This window comes from Netta rufina (assembly GCF_964035555.1).
Source record: "Netta rufina genome assembly, chromosome: 7".
Classification (NCBI taxonomy): domain Eukaryota; kingdom Metazoa; phylum Chordata; class Aves; order Anseriformes; family Anatidae; genus Netta; species Netta rufina.
The window spans coordinates 9,329,806-9,346,474 of record NC_140130.1 but is presented as its reverse complement, the minus strand read 5'-3'; the positions used below and the strand labels follow the sequence as shown (position 1 = coordinate 9,346,474).

Below are 16,669 nucleotides of genomic sequence, written 5' to 3'. Positions count from 1 at the left end.
GCTGGAGACACTGCAAACTCCACAAGAGAGCAGGCTGGCCCTTCTGCAAAAAGCACACCTTTCACTTTGTGACAGACAGTCCACATCTCCTCCAGTATGTGAGCTGAACACTAAATACACAGTTTTTGCAATCTTTTGAATAAATGACATGTAAGCTTAAATCACAGAAACTAATGTTTGAAGATCCATATGTTGGCAGAATGCAGAAAACTATTCATGTTAGTAGCAGAAAGACAGGAGAATAGTCCATCAACAGGATCCAACTACATTAATTTGCAGTTCCATTAAGCAACTCCTTGTCAGGACAAACCTATGAAACATGAAGTAATGAAAATAAAAATATATACACAACAGATCTAGGAGAGACTGAATTTCAGATTTCAGAGTTGTACACTTAGCTCAGTGGAATGAAAAGATGTTTACAAAAACTTCTGAAGTAAGTATGAGTTAATATTAAGAAAGTCACTTTTTATTTTTCCTGAAAAAAATATTTTGTTTTCATTTATAGCTTTGTGTAATAGATATAACAATTCAACTGGGAAACATCCATGTATAGAAAGTACACAAACTCAAATCCAATCATGAAATATAATAATGCCAAAGAGATTGAGGAGTCTGTGAGATTTTACATAGCTATAGACAAAGTATTTGTCAATCCATAACACAGCTATTTCCATAGCAGACAGTCATTGGAACTGTGCTGACAGTAGTAAAGGAAAAAATACTAATCCATTTGTTGCAAGCTTGTTATCTAACCTACAGTAGTATTTTCTGTACTTAGAAATACAACCTTGCATTTCTGAGACTTGACTTAGGAACATTCAGTGTAACAGCATTCATTAATACATCCAACCACTTAGTTGTTCTAAAAAATTCAGTTTCTTTGTATCAGAACTTGTTTTGCCTTGTTAAAAATGAAAGCATTCCCATTCTGTATGAGGCTTGCACTTACACATACATGCCCCTATTTCATGAAGGGCAGCAATCCAAATTATTACAAGGACTAAATGCTAATTAATTCTCCCTTATGAGTTATGATAAATGATTTCAGGGTAAAGCTATACATTTTCCAAAGGGGCTTTATCACAGCTATGTTGACAGGACTTTCAGTATGGTGGTATGCTCAGTACTACCTTGAAGTAGCTGAAGTATGTGCCACAGCAGGTGCCACAAGTAGAATATAGATTTGCTTTGACATCAGAACACAGGGCATACAGTGAGTGCAGAATTGTTTTATGGGTTTCAAAAGCATATGTCATGAATGGTTTGGAAAAGCTGAGCCTTTGGGGTACAGCATTAGAGTCAAAGCTAAGCTAATTCGAAGAAATCTTGCCTCATTATGGTAAGAGCTGTTTGTACTTTATGACTACTAGGATATCTGCTATTAAAGAAACATTTTGCCCTCTAAAGCAAAAGCTTGCTGAAATAAGACCCAAGTATTAAAACACTGTTGGAGCTTTAAAGGATACATTTCTGCCATAGAATTGCAAAAATTAAATGTACGTTTATTACACAAAATGTAAAAACATCAGCATTTCACATTTTTGATAATGATGTCTTGATAAAAAATTCATCTTTAATTTTTGCACCAACTCCCAGTGTCATGGGACACTGGTCATCAATGATCGTCCTAGTCATTCAGTTATGAAGTGGCATAATACATGACATCTTTTACCAACAAAAAGATCTCTCTGTATCTACAACTTCGTGTGTCCATAACCTAGACTGATCAATTCCCTCTAACAAAGTAGGAGATGTGGAGCACCTCCTTGTTAGCTATAGTTATACCTCCCTGCTGACACATACACTTCCTACAACCACAAACACACATATGCTCCTCCACTTTTCATCATCATTTGGAAACTTTCAATAATATTGTGATCTGTGCAACAAAGCTTTATAAAAATTTCTTTCTAGCTTCTAACAATTTTGGCCTTTGTAATGGCACTCTACAAAGATGTTGATGATTCCGTTCCGGGTAAAACCATCTCGTTTTCATTTTCACAAATTACTACTGACCTTTCTTGGGCCATCTGCAAAATAAGTTTATTGCCTTACCTATGAATTAAGGTCAAGGATAACCTGCAAAAACTGAAATGAAATATTTAACCAGTCTGCTTGATAGCCAGCTTATAGACGTGAGGTACACCAAAACTGTAGCTAAAATTAAAGATGTGTGAAAAATAATGGAAACATCCCAAATGCCACAAGGAAAGCAGCCTATGCAGTGTATGTATTTCCTAGATTAACCTTAAGATAAATATATATAGAGAGAGACAGAAAACCTCGAGCCTAGCTCTTAGATTAAAACTTTTCAAGCCAGATTTTCAGATATTAGAAAAAAAAAAAAAGCATATTCCATGGTGCTCAGTATCCTTAATGGAGTGATGTTGGCTTAAACCAGGTTAAAAAAATATATATATTATTCTTATTTTAGGGAATGTAGCATTTCTCTTGCAGAAATAATTTTATTTTTACATTAAATCATATTTTTTCCCTAACCTCCTTTTAACACAAGTGACTGAGGAGTATTGTCCTTCAACTCTGAAGGGTCTTTACAAATATATTTCCCCTGTAACTTCATAGAACTAGTGGAATTATACCAGGAATAAATACATTCCAGTATCTTCAGTTACTCTGTTTGGAAACCAGTCATTTGCCTGACCTTCAGTGCAATGCTAAAAACAGAGTTTGTCTGTCATCGAGAGCCAGTGAGATTTCAGATAAAACAGAAGTCATGGCTCCTGCAACGAAATTCCAGAAGTGTCTATCAAAAGAAAAGCTTGCCAACAATAGCATCTCACTCAGTCCATACTTCTATACTCTTATCAAAGTAAGAAAAAAAGAGGAGATCTGACATTTGGAATTGGGCAGAGACTGTAGCATTCCTCAGTATGTGAATCCAAAAGGATTCTTTAATTATATTCTACACACTACTTAAACTTGTGACTTGAATAGCTTTGGTTCTCTAAGGGTCCAATCATTTCTCACAATTCTCAGAAGTGTGTGTGTGTCCCCCCGTTCAAAATATTCAAAGTGAAATATCACTTATTAGACCATATGGAGAACTGCTCTTCTCACTGCCAACCCAAGAACCACTATAAAATAACATACAGATCAACACAAAATCTTTGTTCTAAGCCCCAGCATAAAAAAAGTGAGCAAGCACTGAAGTGGAAAACAGGACTCTTTGTTCTCCAGGCATCCTTGTTTAAATTAAAATAGATGACTCTTGTGTTTATTAGAATACGAGGCTTTCTTACAGCAGGGTAGGTGCCAGGTACAGCTTGAACTTTCTTCCTCGTGGCCCTATGCCAGCATATAGGCTTAAAGCCTTCTCTCCTTTTTCAGACCTGACCCTCTCATTTCTCTTGACACCACTCAATCCAAACTTAAACCTCAACATACTGTCCCACACCTAGCAGGATATTACAGAATGGTTTGAAGGTGGAAGATTTGTAAAACACAAGTCACCAGAGTAATTTCCATGTTTTCTAGGTATCTGTTAGTACACACATACCTTGTTTACAACCTCACTACCTTGGAATAAGTTTACAGTTCCAATCTTCGTCCAGCCTTACAGTTTCTTCTTACTTAGGTCTGCACTAACAGGACATAACCATGCTTATGGATGGGAGTGGGTTGGAGGGAAGAAGCCAGCAAAAAGGTTACCATGTCATCCTTAACGTCGTGTGCTTGTATCACAAAACTGGCACTGTATATTTTAATCCAAAACCACAGACCTGTCCTAGTCTCTCTCTCACTAGTCTCTGCAATGAAAATTAGCCATGAAAGTATAAAATGGAAGTGTCAGAGGTAAGAACAGAAAGGAAAAAGACAATGTCAAGACAATGTCAGGGCTCACAGAAAGTGAACAGAATAGTTCAAGGCTAAATAGTGATTAAGAATCATATTATCAATTTTTAAGAAGAGCTTACAGACAGCGCTCCTTAAAGGTGATGTTGTGGCCCTCTCCCGTTAACTAACTGAGAATTTTAACAGTGCAACCTATTTGCAACACAAAGTGAGGCAAATCACTAGAGAAATACTATCAAGAGACACAACCGAACCAATGGCTCTTTGCTTGTGCTGTCACAGCAGTGCCCCACTCTGACAAGTTCAGAGCCTGTTGGACAGGCTTTGTAAATTCATCTGATGGCCATAAAAACGATTGTCTAACTAGGCAAAGCAGACAAAAAGACTAGAAAAAGAAACAATGCACTAGAGCTAGGAGACAAATCCAAGTCTCAGGTGTCACTGAATGTTAAATGAATTAAACTGGACAAAGTAAAAAGACACCATCAGCACAGCCTAGATTTTTACTGATTCTGGTAGCACAGCAAAATAAATTGGACAAAATGTAAGTGATGGTGTGACAACTGATAAGGGGTAGGGTATGTGTGTATATATATGTACATACATATATACATATAAATCATGGGGGGGTCTGTTCAACACCGACATTTAAAAATAAAGCATGAGAGATTTTTCTATAGGCCACTTGTATCCAAAGACATATACACAAATCATATGCAGCATATATTCAGAAGAAGACATAGAGAGAATATTTCTTGTGTACCAGCCCAAAATATAGAACTAAACTCAACTAAAAATACACCAAGGACACTGAAAATCACCATCTTCATCTATTCTCATGATGTGGTATCTTTGTAAACTAACATGCTATTATTTGATCTCCTTGTATTAAAACAAAACAAATGAAAATAGGGATGTGGAGTGTTTAATATTATGGAATCATTAAAATACATGAAAATATTCAAATAAATATTGGGAAATTATTTGATGTTTCAACTTTACCTCAAGGTGGTCACCACCAGCTATTGGTTGGCGAGTCAGAATTCAGGCAGAAAAATGGTTTTAGTTTACGACACGCTGAGTAAACTATTTTTTACTGAGTATCACATTAATGTAACCGTAGCATCAGTGGGAGGATACGAACAGAATATGGCATACACGCTCCTCTTTTTTCAGAGAGGTTTTGGGAATTTAGTTTTTTGTTGTTGTTGTTTGTTTGTTTTCTTGATAATCCTTGATCCATATTTCATTATTATAAAAATAGGTGAACTGCAGCAGAAAAAGATAATCCTTTAAATAGTTCTTCCTATACTACCTCTTTTTGCAGAATTAATAGGCACTAAGACACTGTCGTATCAGGGAGGATATATGGACCAGCCATTACTCTCAGACGCAGCAAAGAACAGGCATTGTAGGAGACGATTAAAACTAAGGACTGCTGACCTTCAAGCCAGCACATTCATTGTAAATGTTCTAGAATTAAATGCCAAAAAATAAAGTTTTTTCCTAACCTGTTTTTCTACACATTGAACAAGGATGCTTACCAATCAGCTACCTGACATGAGACCTTCCTTGGTCTCCTAACACTGGAAACACATTTAATGTTGGGATCCAATATAATATTTTCCAAGACCAGTGGAGGAGGATCAAGACTAAATTTAGTACAAAAGGGTAATGTTATTTACAAGTCCTCTTAGCAAAGCTTTCCTCAGAAATAATTAACTGAAAGTCCAGTTAACATGAGGCAAATCATTTTAAGTGGTAAATTGTTTTACAACTGCTCCTTTGTCCTGTTTCCTGGCAACATTGAGTTTTATTAAAACAAAAAAAAAAGTTACAGAATAAATTAATAATTGAGGTAAATGCTCATTGTGGCAAGAGAAAAAGACATATCACAGCAAGAAACTCAGATCCAGTTCTGAGTTCCAGAACTTCCCCATGGGAAGGATCAGCATCTCGCACTGTACTTATAAAATATAATACTATAATACTGTACCAGAGTGTCCTGCCTCCTTTCCAGGTTGTCTTTAGGACACATGAACTCCAGGGAATTGTGGGTGGAGTGTATGAAAGATCTTATTGCAGCTGCTTGTACTGCACCTGTTCAAGGGATAAATAAAGCAGCTAAGTTCTAGTTTTGGTTTCATTCGCTGACAGTCGCTTGATGCGGAAAGAAATGATATACCACCTCCTCATCTTGTCAATCATTCGGCAAATATGTATTCAATATTGTGGAAATGATGAATTTTCCCCAGAATGTTCCCACAAGCATGGATAAGCTCTCTGACAAGTCACATACACATAGGGAAAAACTTACGGCTCTTTGCTCCATACTCTTCCAGACAATAACCCTGTTCACATAAATTATTAATCCTGCAACCTCATCCTATTTTTACTGGGAAAGGGATTAGAATTAGGTCTATATGAAACCATAATTAAAACTGAATTAATTCAAATTCTCTGGAGTTTATGAAAAGTTTATTCTGTTGTCCCCTGCCCCCTGCCCTCCCTCTCCCCCCCCCTCTTATTTATGTCTGATTTCCAATGCTTGAAGCATAATATTATACTGTGTAAAAGAAGAAATATGCTAGATCTTTATGTGTTGAAGATCCAGACCTTTTTTATATGAGTCACTGGGGTCTTTCCATTGACGCTGGGGACACAGATGTGCATCTTCACAGGGCACATTTTCCACAAAAGCTTCAGGACAGATTTTTTTTTTTTTTTAATCTATTTTGCTTGCTTGCATATTTCTTCAGGTCTCCTAAAGAAAGATTTCTAGAAACACAATCAAGTGGATTATGTTAGCCTCAGAAGACACAACACAGGTTGAGAAAAAAGAAGCATGTTCCCATATTGGGAAACTTAACTGTGTTTTACCACTAAAAAAAGGTGGAAATGTTCATAATGGCCACCCATTAGTATTTTTCAGGAAAAGAAACATGTCCTACTACCCACATTCAGCAGATTTTCTTCAGAGAAAAGGTTGTAGATAGCAATCTGAAGCTGTGTCTTATAGGGTCAGAAAGTGAAGCTCTGCAGAAATGTAGCAAAAGAAGGAAATTGCTGATGAGCAGGACAAAAACATTAGACTGTGGTCCATAGGACGCGCGGTTGTAAAAGGAGGAAAGGGTCTTCCAAAAACTTTCCATGGCAATACACTTTACTCTAAACACAGAAATGATACTGAGATTAGCTACAGCTTGGGTTCCCCAGCGCAGGGTAACAGACTATTTAACACAGCAACGCGTGTAATCAGAGAAACAGGAAACCCAACAGCTACACAAACAGCACTTGTTAGCCTCCATAAGGTACCCTTTTTAACTAACTTCTTCCTGTATTGTTTCAACCAGAATATTCTTTCCATCTTCCCCTTTGGTCTTCCATGAGAAGTTATAACACCTTGTGGAAGGATCTGAGATTTTCAGTTTCCAAATGCAGTCTTCATTTCCTTGCTCCTCCACTCAGTGTGCACTAAATTTAAACATCACTGAAAGCTGGAAGCAAAAAAAAGATGGCAGACCCCGATGAGGGAGAATGTATGGGGCAGAGCAAGGAAAGGCAGGCACAGGAGGCAGCCCACTGCAGCCTTCTAAGTGTACAGAAGCAGGAGACAGCACAGTGCCATCCCACATGGAGCAAGGATGAGTGCCAAGAGACAATGTTAGGGCTCTCCCACAGGACCACAGGCCACAACAATATCAGTACTTGTCCTTGCAGTCATCTAAGGCTTCTGAGAAGAGATTGCTGTTCAGATGGGTTTGGTTTGTTGTTGCTCAAGAAAACAGCAACGCTTGCAGACTTTTGACCACTTCTTGTCATCAAGAAAGCAAACAAGTAAAAGTGAAATCTTATTTGCCCCATCTCATATAGCTGGCCAAAGGACTTGATCTTAAATAATTTGTTAGATCAGTTAAGCAAACAAGTGAGACAAGAATCTTCTAGACAGAAAAGTAATTTTGACAGTAGGGCAGGACTGTATTTGTACTTTGCCACTCCTGACAAAAAAAAATCATCAGGAAGACTGTCCATTTATTTCCTAGAGTAGGTAATTTTAGCCAACTCCGATAAAAGAGAACATCTTGTTTTGGCTGTCTATTTCTTTTTTAAACACCTGCTATAGTACCAACTGCCCTTGGCCATTTTTGAACTAGCTATGACTAGGTAAGGAGAGAATGCTGACATTCTCAAATAGAGCAGGACAGTCCCAGTGAACCTCAGGATCAAGAAAAGGCAGCCCAAATTCACCCTAATACCAGAGCATTCTGATTTGGCACTATGTACCAGAATCTGGGGTTACATGTAGTATTTTTGGAATTTTGGATACCATGTCCCATTCCAGAAGCTTGAGGTAAATGTAGCAATCGTTCCAAATCAAAATAGCTTCCTAAGTTACAGGATGCTTTAAATATAGAATGAGAGTCCCACAGAGGCTTCTGAAAAGCATGTATGCCACCCTAACCAGGTATAGTAAGTACTACGATGCCTTACAGTGTGTTTTTTTTTCATGCCACAAAGATGAATTGCCACCAACACTGGCTTTAAATTGAATAGCCATAAATTGTTTAAAGTGTGTGTCCTTGAACTAGTTACCTCTAGTGAGAATAAGGGTTTGTGCCTTTAGTAACAAGTATGGCTAACCAAGAGCAGCAAGTGAGGGAGCCAAAATAGCCCAGCAGCTGGAATTTGGACTCTAAGCAAGGGAAAGGAGGAGGTATGGTGCCAGCACATGAAAGGCTGAGTTCCCCCTAATCCTCAGCTGCCATTGCTACAAATCAAGTGTATTTAGAAGGATTTTGGAGAAAGGTTAAAACCTATTTATTCAGAGTCCAGGCACTAGACACCTGTGACATAGATAATCACAACTCCAGCTACGCACGTGGGAGGTGCAGAAAGTAACTCTACCCTATCCAGGGGATTTGCATGCCTTGAAGACATTTGACCCATTACATCTTCCTAAAAGAAGAGCAAGAGCTCACTGACTTTCTGGAAAAATGGCTGTTAGCCACTGTGAGCAAAAAGAAGAGTCATCTTGTAGTAAACATGTTCAAGATGTCATCTGGAGACATTTGTAAGCTGGAAACTGATTATTTTCAGGTTGCCTACTTCCAGAAACAGAGTGCTTACAGTCAAAGTGACTGGAAAAATTATGTTACATGTATTTCTTCCCCCTATAATTAAGAGCTGATTGCTCTTGTTCCCCAAAGTCTCTCAGAAGAATATAGAAACAGCTTCACACTTGAGGGAAAATTATACTTTTCGTGGACCCAGAAAGGAGACTATTTAGGACTGTTCCCAAAGAACACGTAACAGGAGAGCTGGACTAAGCTTCTGGGCCATCCTCAGGCTGGCAACTCATTTGATCAAGCTTTCATTTTGCTGAGCTGCTATTGTAACTTAAGGGCTTAATTAACATTCATAATTCTTTCCTCATCATCTATACAGCACATTTTGAGGGATTATACTTGTTTGTTTTTTAATATACCATATTATGTAAATCATGGGTCAACACAATGCGACTGAATAGCACATTTGTTGACATCCTTGTCCTCACTCTGTACTGGCAAGAATTCAATTCTTTATGAACTCCTATTTAGTTAAATATTATAGCATACCTTTATAAAGTTTTTTTTTTAAAGGATTTAAGAAATTTGACAATTTTAACAAGAAGCCTATTCTGAAATTTCATTCTCATGTAACTTTTTTATTAAGACTTTAATTACAGTAGTACTAGAAAAAACAGCCCTTTCACATGCAGTATAAGCCATTCTTTTCAATTAGCATTATTCATTTTAAAGCATGCATAGCTGACATTGTCAGACACAGTTTAAAATTAATTATTTCCGTAAGACTTACAAGTATTGATTTTTGTCACACTCAGCAAAAGTTTCCCTCCTTCTCTCTTTCTCATGATCTTCAGTGGGGATTAATAACTTACCAGCACACTGAGCAGCCACTTCTTTCTGCAGCAAAACCCAGTGAACAAAGAAGAGCACTATCTCATATTACACTGGACATCATTTAATGTTACTTTATAAAACGGTGGCATCTGAGGTAGTTATGTACAGAAACTTCTAGTTATATACAAAATAAATCATCCATATCAAATAGTGGGCTGGAGCTAGCTGAGGATACAATCAATGCTAAATTATAATGAAGACCTTTCCATTTAACACACTGCTTTAGTACTTCAAAGGCTACTGAAGGCTTTTTACAGTTATATAAAAACTGGATTTAAAAAAATAAGGTACTCTTCACACTCCTAATTAGACAACAAGAGTGACCAGATGAGAACTGCTGATGCTAGTATAGAAAGTTAATGCTAACATATTGGCAGAACAAATTTCACTCTGTGTCACGCTGGCTGAAGAACACTTGGCAATAATGATTCAGAATGGAGCTAATGACGGTGCTATCTGCTGTGTTATGGAAAACTGCCATTTGCTGGGTTCAAATATCTCACACTAACAAAAAGTATCACCTGAAAAAAAAGTGTTCAGCAGCTTTAAATACATAATTTAATGGTTACCTCCTGTTGCGTTTTCTGGTTCTAAAGGATCTACAAAATTATGTTCATTATTAGTTAAGTGAATTTGACAATTTCTTGAAATACTACATCAACAATATTCACAACTAAATTAACTCTAACCCAAAGGCGGAGGAATTTGTCACACCAGAATACCCAGTTGCCAGGGAACACTTAAATGTTAAAACAAGATAAAAAGCAACAAAACTCATTTGAATTGTGGACTTGTTAGGTTCATTAGGTTAAGAAAACTCCTCCTCTTCCATAAAGAGGAAATAAAATAACTATCGTTATCCCCACTCTTGAGCTTCTCAGTTTCTTAGCATTTTGGGGCCCAAGTTTCTTATCACACTTAACATTATGTTTCCTATTCCAGGGAAAGGTTATGTTTTCCTTTCTTACAGGAAAAAGCCGAAAAGTCGCTATGGAATTTATTTATTTTTTTTCTCTCCATCAAGAAATAGTGACTGTATTTATGACCAAGTTAGTAATTGCATAGATTCTATTCAGTCTAGTTATTTCATACACTGAGCTTTCCTACAGATAATGCCACACCAGCACTGGTGATTCAGACACAGCCGCAACACAAAGAGAACAGCTGCATTTGGCAGGTCATAAAGAAAGGGCTTCAAACCCACTGGTTATATATTATGTCAGAACAATGAGAGCAGCAGGTTTTATTATGTAACATCCTTTAAGCTAGTACTTCAGCTATTACAGGCCATTATTCGTATTTATCTGGCCTACATTCTAACAGGGCTAAATGTGTCCCCTGAAATTCAGAACAGACAGAATTGAGAAACAGAACCTTAAATAGAGCTATGCATAATGTCTGCAGAGATGCTGTGTGGAGTACATAATACTATTTATATACTCCTGGCTTTCAGCAACAAACTAAGTATTTAGTATTACTTTAATTGCACAAAAACAGGTAAGAGAGGCTGCCTTTTGTTCCATACACATCCCTGCTTTAAAGGAAAAATCATTAGACCAAGAGCTGCCGTTAGTTCCATACCCTTCCTGAAAGTTACTTGAATATAATACACATTCAAATCACATTGCATCATGATGCTGAGATTTCAGTAAAGACTCTTCCACTGGAAATCCTGAGTTTAAGGATGCAACAATAAGCCGTGTGGATTTTTCAGAGTGTTTTCTGAAAGGAAGATACCAAAATCTTCTTACTTACATCGTGATTGCTTATCCAGAGGGGAAAAGAGGACATCTTACAATGAAACTGCTTTGTGTCCTCCCCAAAAAATCATGTTGGTTGAAAAACAAACCTTCGCATAAGTTAGCTGGCAGCTTACATGAAACATCCATTGTGATTACTCCTCAGACCTTGCAGGGTATTTGTGGTCAGGATAAGGAAAGTTGTGTACCTCAGAATATCTACCGCCCTACCTCCCAGAGGACCAGAACAGCCAGCTTTAAATCTCTGCTCTGCTTTATTCAGAGCGGAGCCTTGAATGGAGAGCCCAGTACCCAGGAATGTTCTGATCCCCAGGCCCCTGAACCCATGGTATTTATTGGGCCAGAGAAACAGAATACAGCTATAGCATTAGCTCTTTCCCTCCTAGTACAATACAGATCTGCCACTTATGCTTGATGAGAGATGCAACCATATCAAACAACTGCCCTTTATAGCGTATTGTCACTCACAGCGTGGATGCTGACTACTGCAATACCTCAGATAAACAGTACCAAACCAGGGGTTTTAGGAGTTACTTGTAGAGTTAAGGCTCACCGAAATGCAATCATTTCCAATAACTGTGGCTGTAAACACACCATAATGGGATTGCAATAGTTGGAGAGCATCAAGTAACTAGTGCTCTCTCATGTTACCAACACATCTGTACATCCAACAAATGACTATGCATAATAAAAGTCAGAATTGTATGACTTTGCATGGGATGACTGGATCATTCAGGAAGTGATCTAAAAGTTACAGATCATCTCAAAGAAATATTGATGCCCACAAAATAGGTATTGTGTTACAGATAAGAAAATTTTGGAGTGGTCTTCAAAGCTGCGCTGGAAGCACTTCATTTCCCTGTCACAAGGAACTATTTGAAGTTAAACTGTAGAAGACAGGAAGAATGTGAAACCATCTGTGCTAAGAAGTTACCACAGTTTATCGAGCCGTAAGACAGTCTTTATATTCAAGTCCAATGACTTAGTCCTACTCTCAGAAGTTGATTCAAAGTCATTTGAGATTTTTTGGGAAAAAAGGGGAAACATCTCTATTCATCAGGAGTTAGAAAGGAAGGCTTTAGGAAGACAAGACTTACCTGTTAGCTTTACAGAATATCAACGATTTTAAATACTAATCAGTGGTTTGGGGATTGTGAAGGACTTCACATTTGGAGATGAAACAAAGACTTGGAGTTCTGGCTCTAGAACAATAACTGCTCAGTGATTAGATTCACCACACATGGCTGCTTAACACGTGACATGGACTCAGTGTTTGAAATGAGCTTGTTAAATGTCCTTAGTTCAATCAATGCAGGTACAGCTCACTCTTCTGATTGCAATATATATTCACCACATGGCTATCCAAATGACAGCAGCAGGATGCTTCCTGCTTGCACCTGAGGTTTCCCTGCCTTCAAGCACAGAATAAAAAAGCCAAGGAGGAATCCTTTTGCCCATCACTTGCCTGTTGTAAGGCACTGATACCTGATACGTAATAAAGCAAATGGGAGTACAGAATAAATATTATCACATAGTTCCTTGAAGGAAAAGCAGTCACAATGAAAGGATGACATATGTATTCTAGGGAATGGAGGAAAGACAGGACATAATCAGGAAAAGGTGCTAGTAAAAGCATCTTTTTAAGAAGGCTTTTCCTATTTGTGTTTCCCATTTCTCCTCATTGCAATTACATCACGGCCAGATTCCAACTACTTCTTAACTTAACAGAATAAAGCCAAAATAGTTCTCTTACATTTTGTTTAAACATTGTCTCCTTTGGTATCAGGTTCTGACTTTTCATTTGGAACCCAGGCAACATTAAAAAAATCCTCTCTATTAGGAAACAAAAAACTGACTGGACAATCACAGTAAATATACCAATCATAAGCTACTGCATTGTTTTGGGCGATATTTCTGCATACCTTTCGGCTCATTGCATCACCTGCAAGCCAGTCTGTCTTACTAGAAAAGTTTGCTGTTATTCACAAATACACGAAGAGATTCTGCTGTCATATCTATCCATGTACAATCACGCCACCTTAGGTAACACTGCAATACACCACTTGAACTATACTTAAAAGCCTTCTTAGGCAGGATTAGGTCTATAAAATTAATTCTGCTCGCTTCAGACAGTTCATGCCAGCAGTAGGAGAAAATAAACTGCTTTGTTGCCCACATTAATTTTGGAAGACCAGATTTGCACATATGACCAGGCCACCTGTGTCAGCTCTTAGCGGTGCCAACAACCTGCAAGTCTCATTCACTTCAGTAGGAGTGACAGATGCTCAGCTTCACTAAGAGTCACTAAGAATAGTCACTAAGAATAGCACTAAGGTGCTATTCTCCTACCTCTGGTACCTGCCCATTACATCTGATGAAATAATCTGTTCTAGAGGGTAGGATGGCTTCTGGGGTGGAGACTAGAAAAATATCTTTAAAGTCTTCCCAGATTATTTTCTGATTCCATTGTTAAAGGAGTGTGAAAACTGCAGAGTGACCTTAACTCTTCTCCACTTGTTTTTGACTCCTCTCTCCTCACGAATACCTTGGAAATTTAAGCAGTTTTTCTTTCCCCATAAGACAGCAATTATGATTGAGTACAAAGCTCATCTCACTTATGACTGTAAATTGCTGATAATGGGAATATCTGATCTATTTGAAGATATACTCGTGTAAAAGATGATAATGTCCTTAAAACGTCTATTTTTTCTTTGGCAAAAGCCATGTCTAACACTGTGTTCCAATTAAAAATATCACAACTCGCTCCTACTCCAGCCCTCCCTAAAACAAGCTATGTTCATTCCTGCATGCCTGCTTTTTCCCTAAGGCAGGCTACAAAACCCAATCTGAGCCAAAAGCAATCCTCTCAGCTAAGAACTGGGCCTCACCGAGGAAGATTTCACAACATTTTAACATTAACAATTTCAAAAGATTTTAACAGTGCTTTCTGATACTTCTATTGCTAGAAATTCATCCAGCTGTGTGAAAAGGTAATTCCGCCCCATCCCTGTGAATCCCACCATTGCAGTTCCACTCCTGCTCATCACACGATTCTCAAAGGCCCCAGCAGAATCACATCGCCTTCAGGCACAAGAAGCGTACCTTATGAGATCATAACCTGTGACAATGGACTCGCTTTGAAAGAACTGTCTTTTCATTTCTGCAAGTGTAAGTGCCATAGCCCCAGATGTTGAATAGCAGACTCTGTGACTGAATTACTTATAAAAAAATATCAACACCTTACAGTGCAGGCTGCAAAATGTTATGAAAATGCCTACAGAAGTATGTTGGTACCTCTCCGTACTTAATTTGGGTGCAATAAAGAAATACCAAAACTATTTACCAAATACCAAAAATCTTAGTGAAATTTATACAAGCGTACGAAGTAGATTTATTTTTTTGTAGGCTCTTTTTCTTTTTTTCTTTTTTTTTTTTTTTTTGTGTGTGGCATTACAACACAGACAGAACAGCTTCCTTTTCAATTACTGAAGAACAAAGACTGCTTTTGCAAAAGCGTTTATGAAATGGTCATCTCATTATAGGACTTAGTGTTAAGGTAAATATGTCTCTATGGAGAAAGGAATATTGTATATTAGAGTAAGGGAGATCAAATAAGACAGAGCTTTACAGTTTAAATATGAAATAGGATAGTTAAGGTTGCAGAAGCTCACAGATGACTCTGAATCACAATTGCTGCAGGGATCTCAGTTTGGTACCTACAACTCAACAGACTAGTTGTTTCATTATGAAAAAAAAACTTTTCAAAGCAGTGTAGGTGGCTCCCCCCCACTGGAGCAGACCATTTGTTTGCATTCTATTTGTTTATCTGATTAAATCATTCTGGTATTCCTTTTAAACACTGTTATGTAAGTAACCTCTCTTGTCATTGCTCTGCAAAATACGCCTTCTGCAGGTGGTCTGCGGAAGAACAAAGACATCTCTAAAAGATCTAAACATTCTGGAATAGATTTGAGACTGACAAAAAAGAAAGAAGCTGTAGGAAGCAGCATAAAGCAGGTATCTCCCAAACCAGAAGTTACAAAGAACTATCTAGCTTGGTCAGAAAATAGTAAAGGGAATGATTTTGAATTTCTTTACAGTGACCCGCAGTTTAAAAAATAAATAAATTTAAGAAACCAATTTATTGGGGGTGGAGGTGGGAGGAAGAGATGGCTAGAAAATAAATGGGCTAATCTATAATCGACATGAGGTAATTAATTATTAAGTCACATGCTGATTATCAGCTACAAGTGGAAGGCTTCTGCATAATTTAAGTCTGCATTTTAAGCACTATCTTCTGCTTGACGTGCCTAATTTTCATGGACATATATCCTTATCTTTGCCCACTTTGAACAGACCAAAACTTTACATATTGACAAGCAGTTACATAATTACTTTCTAGAAGTACTATTTTGTATTCCCATTCATAGTTGTTCTACTCTCTTCCCCCAAAACAGCACCAGCAAGGCTCCTGTCAGTAGAAAAAGAGACAACACCATACAAAATAGAACTGGAAGCTCATGTAAAAGGAGACAGCATCATCATTCTTAAAAATATACAAACAAGAAATGTCTGAGACAGCATCAATGCCAGGCTGTGCTGTGAATTTGTGTATTTGGAGTCCACATTATATTCTCCGATTCTTTGTTCAGACCTAGCTGCAAAGATCCTCTATTTTACTTGGCCAGGTTGGAGTGTACATACAATTAGTTTACTGCTACTTTCAAACCTAAACAAGCCCAACGAGGCTTTTTGTTCACTTACTCTGGAGATTGTCAAGGGCATGTTGAAGTCCTTGCCCCCCTGCAGTCGGAAGCCCCATGGTCCAGGTCCATTCAGAGTCACGTTGTAAGCCATCCTGTACCTCCTTCACAAGGCACCAGGACACTGCAGAACAGAAGGATGGGGTAGAGTGATGGGGTGAGAAGACACAGTAAGAAGAGGGCAGAGTTTTATATAATGACAGCAATTTTCTTTCTGCCTTGCCTGTTCAGTCGTGCTGGGATATCACCTAAGAATAGATGGGAGCTATAATGCAGATGCTGATATCCCAGCTGAGTAGGGCCCATAAAAGGTTTGTAACCAGACACCTACTATGCAAAGACTTCATGACTCAGAGGTCTAATATAGCCC

At 38.0% G+C, this 16,669-nt stretch overlaps 1 protein-coding gene across 6 annotated transcripts in view; it reads right to left on the bottom strand.

Annotated features, from left to right (window-relative positions):
• Positions 1 to 16,669, bottom strand: part of LDB3 (LIM domain binding 3) — a 118,762-nt gene that overhangs the window by 96,235 nt on the left and 5,858 nt on the right. For 5 of the 6 annotated variants that reach the window (XM_084289740.1, XM_084289742.1, XM_084289743.1 and 2 more), the window contains exons 1-2: positions 16,523 to 16,581; positions 16,301 to 16,423 (exon numbers count right to left, since the gene is read on the bottom strand). In XM_084289740.1, the coding sequence (XP_084145866.1) occupies positions 16,301 to 16,393 (93 nt within the window). In that variant the 5' untranslated portion in view covers positions 16,394 to 16,423; positions 16,523 to 16,581. Of the gene's footprint in view, positions 1 to 16,300; positions 16,424 to 16,522; positions 16,582 to 16,669 lie in introns of those variants that run through there. The other variant, XM_084289741.1, reaches the window with a different exon arrangement.